The sequence below is a fragment of the Phocoena phocoena genome, chromosome X (genome assembly GCF_963924675.1).
Source record: "Phocoena phocoena chromosome X, mPhoPho1.1, whole genome shotgun sequence".
Classification (NCBI taxonomy): domain Eukaryota; kingdom Metazoa; phylum Chordata; class Mammalia; order Artiodactyla; family Phocoenidae; genus Phocoena; species Phocoena phocoena.
This window is the reverse complement of record NC_089240.1, coordinates 10,664,618-10,669,689: the sequence shown is the minus strand read 5'-3', so window position 1 is coordinate 10,669,689 and position 5,072 is coordinate 10,664,618. Positions and strand designations below refer to the sequence as shown.

The following is a 5,072-nucleotide window of genomic DNA, read 5'->3' as shown; positions in this document are numbered from 1 at the left end:
AGGATAGTTTTGCAAATAGTGTGTATAACTCACTACTATATATAAAATAGATAAGCAACAAGGACCCACTGTATAGCGCTGGAAACTATACTATCTTGTAAAAACCTATAATGGAAAAGAATCTGAAAAAGAATATACATATATGTTTCCATTATAGGTTATTTTATATATATATATAAATTAACTATACCTCAATTTAAAAAAAGAATAGCGTGTACAAGATTTTAAAAACAAGCATAAAAGGGTGGTATGAATAAAAGGGATCACTCCAGTTATCTGTTAAGAGAACATTTATTACAATTACAAGCACTCCCACTTGCTATGGTACCACTGCTCCCCACATTCATTGCAGATTACATAGGTCATCATTTCTTCATCTGGGTTGGAATTCTGCACCCAACTTGGAAGGAAGAGTGTCCCTCTGGCGATGACGGTGACCTGGCAATTGAATTTCTCGCAGCGTTGGCACTTTATTTTCTTGGTTGGCGTGCCCCCCACCACTTGGGGCAGGCAATGTTCCCGTATGCCAGATTCCGTGTAGGAGGCTCTCAACTGCTTCAGTTCGTGGCTAGCCATTTCCATGGCAGTCATTTCGGCAAATTCCCTTGGAGACATGGTCCCAGAGAGCAAGTTTTGCTGTAAGTGAGACTTGTGGGGGGTTTTCAGATTGGCAACTTTGCTTCGGATGCAAGTTTTATATTTTTTGAGGTTCTTGGAGTGAAGGGTAAAAATGTGCTCTTCGATTTCTCGTGCAAACCTGTGCCACAGATCGGCTCTGGGCTGCTCTGTGCAAGGACCAGCTAGAGCTTCATACAGCAGCTCTGTGCATTTGGCTCTCACGGGCGCTGCAGGATCTGGCTGCCCACTCGCTCTCTCGTCGGGGGATCGAGGGTCACCGGCCCTGAGATGCGCTGCCTTAGGCTCCGCTCCACCAGGGCTATTTTCTGGCATGATCCTTTCAACAGCTCCTGCAACATCTTGGGATGAGTGCAGAGAATGACAGCAGGAGCTGCCCGGTATCTCATCCTGATTTGGGTCAGGAGAAAGTCCTTGATTTTCTTCTTTATTTCCACCTGGATGAAATGGTTTAGGGCTGCCCCGTGGCTTGCAGTGAGTATCCTTATACAGAGCTTTCCATTCTGACAGCAAACGCTTGGCTTTCTTTTTCAAAGCCGCCGTGGGGCAGTTTTTGAGGACTCTGTACACAGCCCTGACCACATCCGTCTCCTGGAGATGCTCCGGAGTCACACGCAGAGTTTCCAGCTCAGTAAGGTGGTTGCCGAGATCCTCAAAATTCCTTTTAGACATCAGTTGCTCAATAAGGGAAGCTCTGGCAGCTATCTGCTTCTTGTCAGACATCTTGTTACGGCTGCAAAGAAAAAAGAGGTTTCCGTTTTCTCAAGCTTGCGTTTGCCAGGCGCAGCTTCCTGAAAGGAGCACAGCGCTCTCTGCCAGTTACCTATGCAGAGAAAGGGTCTGTAATAAAAACGGGTGCAATGTATTAGAAAATGCAATCTGCAATGTAGTATGGTTTAGCCTCTGATTCTCAGTAGTTAAAAAAAATATATATATATATATATATATGGCCCTGTAAACAGCTTTTGCGTTAACAATTGCTTGATAGAAGCATGCTGAAAGATCTGCTGTAACTTTCCCATCTCTAATTTTACAAATGAATGATCTTTCCAAATCAAGATTAGTCAACTCCTTTTTGTGGAATTTGGTGGTTATGCTGGGGATGAAAACATGCCAGTGTCAGCGTCAATGGGGGAAGGCTCAAGAGGCCGGACTATTTTCCCTCATGTTCAGCTATTTCACCGAACTCCTTGCTGATTTTACAGTCTTGAAGTAGTACTTTTCTGAATATAAAAGCATGAGAAACAGGGCCAAAAGTGGATGCTGTTTAGAAGTCCCAAGGAATCTAAAGAAATGATGAAGCGGCACAGGTTGGGAGGCAGCTGGATCCAGGTCAGATGGGCCCCAAAGTCAACAGGCCACACTGTTGACATCTGACTCTTCTGAACAACGGGGCGATTTATGACTTTGGACTAACAGGTCCCTAGGCCAGAGTTTGGTCCCATTAACTTTTCTCTTCTTTTTAACTTTTAGGTGTAAAAAGTTGCTTAATGGTTATGTCTGTGTGAATCTCATCCTGGGGAGGTGAATGTTCACTTTATCTAACCAGTCTCTTCTTCTATCCACATAATGCATATAACCTTGCCTACCAAATACCCTTGGATCTATATCTGCCCATTTGGTCTAAACGTGAACATAAGCATCTTGATGGCAGGGATACTGTCTTTTCAACACTCCACGGACTCTCATTTTATAGCACGTGATATTAAATAAACTATCACCGATCACACGCAGGCTAACAACGCTGAAGCAATTACAGGGAGAGTTAATGCAGTCTTCCTAGACACCATCTTGACAAGGGCTGTAAAACGTAAGGTCCTTGCAGTCAGCAATTCTACTTTTATAAATTTACTTTAAGGAAATAAGAGATGTGGAAGCTGTTTTTGTAAGAATTTCCTGCAAACTTAGAAGAAACTATGAGGTCCCAAATGGTTAGACTTGCACACGAATGTTCACAGCAGCATTCTTCGTAACAGACAAAAAGTGGAAACAACCCAAATGTCTATCAACTGAGGAATGGATAAACAAAACATAGTATATCCACACAATGGGATGTTACTTGTCAATAAAAGGAAACTCTGATACAGACTACACATGGATGAGCCTTCAAAGCTCTATGTTAAATTAAAGACACAGAAGACCACGTATTGTACGATTTCATTTACATGAAAGAAATGTCTGGAATAGGCAAATCTATAGAGACAGAAAGTAAATTAGTGGTAGACCAGGGCTGGGATGGAAGGAAGGGGGAGGGAACCAGTGGGGTGGAATGAAGAATGAGTGGCAAAAAAAAAAAGTCATGAAGAACCTAGGGGTAAGACGGGAATAAAGACGCAGACCTACTAGAGAATGGACTTGAGAATATGGGGAGGGGGAAGGGTAAGCTGTGACAAAGTGAGAGAGTGGCATGGACATATATACACTACCAAACGTAAAATAGATAGCTAGTGGGAAGCAGCCACATAGCACAGGGAGATCAGCTCGGTGCTTTGTGACCACCTAGAGGGGTGGGAGGGAGGGAGACGCAAGAAGGAAGAGATATGGGAATATATGTGTATGTATAACTGATTCACTTTGTTATAAAGCAGAAACTAGCACACCATTGTAAAGTAATTATACTCCAATAAAGATGTTAAAAAAAAAAGTGAGTGGCTACTAATGGGTGCAGAGTTTTTCTTGGGGGAGGTGCAAAATCTTCTCTCAAGTTGACTGTGATGATGGATGCACAGTTGTGAATAAGCTAAAAACCACTGAATCGTACACTTTAAGTAGGTGAACTGTACAGTACATAAACTATATCTGAACAAAGCTGTTATTTAAAAACAGCATCTAGGGACTTCCCTGGTGGTCCATCAGTTGGGACTCCACGCTTCCACTGCAAGGACCATGGGTTCCATTGCTGGTTGGGGAACTAGGATCCCACATGTTGCACGGTAAAAAAAAAAAAAAAATGTTTTAATAATAAAAATTAAGAAACAGCGTCTAGGGAATTCCTTGGCGATCCAATGATTAGGACTCCGTGTTCTCACTGCTGAGGGCCCAGGTTCAATCCCTGGTCAGGGAACTGAGATCCCACAAGCCATGTGAGGCAGCCAAAAAAAAAAAAAAAAGTTTTTTTAATTAAAAATAAATAAAAAGAAAAACAACATCTAGAGTCTGATCCAAATTTTATTTAAAAATCACGTGATGAGAAAAGGCCAAAAAAAATTTCAGACAGAGGCATTTTCTGAATGGCAAGATTTTACATGATTTTCGTTTGTTCTTTTACTCTTTCCTGAATTTCCTCTAATGTGTATGTATTGTTTTCCTAATCAGAAAAGTGATTAGTCTAGTTCAATTTCATGATAAACCCTATACATTTAAGATATGTGGCCACTGGAAAACGGCATGGTAAATGGCTCATTCCACTTCACCGCCCTCGGAGATCAGGGCACCACAAAGCAGCTGCCTCACCCCACCCGTGGCTCTGCATTCAGGTCAGCCCTCACGATTTCCTCACAAGTCCACTGCTGCATCGAAACCAGTTCCATCTCCCCTCAAGCTCTACCCCAAATGTGAACAGTTAAGTGCCCAGGACTACAACTCTGAGGTTCCTACTGGTTTTCCCCACTGCACAGCTCAGATGACCAAGATTCTGTGTCTTGCATTTTTACCGCCTGCGCAGTCTTTTTTTTCTCTATTTCTTTTTTAAAGTCAGTTAGCAATAACTCAATGGGCCACTGATTCTGGATCTTAAGTGGCATTTTCTAATTATCAAGAATTGGTACTTCAAGATCATTGTTTTTCCTTTTTGAATTCCACTTTCTTTTACTGAATGATCAGAATGAAGATGTATTGATTTACTTATTTTTTTTATATATAAAGTTTTATAGCCCTGCCCGCTTACTTACGTAGTTTTAAAAAAATTTTTATTGAAGTATAGTTGATTTACAATGTTGTGTTAATTTCTGCTGTACAGCAAAGTGATTCGGCTATACATATATATTCTTTTTCATATTCTTTTCCATTATGGTTTATCATGGGATACTGAATATCGTTCCCTGTGCTCTACTGTAGGACCCTGTTGTTTATCCATTCTGTATATGATAGTTTGCATCTGCTAACCCCAAACTCCCAATTCATCCCTCCCGAATCGCCCCTCCCCCTTGGCAACCACGAGTCTGTTCTCTATGTGAGTCTGTTTCTGTTTTGTAGATATGTTCACTTGTGTCATATTTTAGATCCCACATATAAGTGACATCATATGGTGTTTGTCTTTGTCTGACTTACTTCACTTAGTATGATAATCTCTAGGTCCATCCATGGTGCTGCAAATGGCATTATTTCATTGAATTCCACTTTTAAAGACTGAAAACAGTAAAAGAGGTCTTTCTAAGAATCAAAGGCTCAGTAAACAAAGAACAGGCAAGACAGCATAGAAAAATTAAAAACACACA

The 5,072-nt window shown here is 41.3% G+C and overlaps 1 protein-coding gene across 1 annotated transcript; it reads right to left on the bottom strand.

The window, feature by feature from the left end:
• Nucleotides 1-300: 300 nt before the first annotated feature.
• On the bottom strand, nucleotides 301-1,418 carry TCEANC (transcription elongation factor A N-terminal and central domain containing). Its single transcript, XM_065901315.1, has one exon. The coding sequence runs from the start codon at nucleotides 1,357-1,359 to the stop codon at nucleotides 301-303; it is 1,059 nt and encodes a 352-aa protein (XP_065757387.1). The 5' UTR covers nucleotides 1,360-1,418.
• Between the last annotated feature and the right edge of the window lie 3,654 nt (nucleotides 1,419-5,072).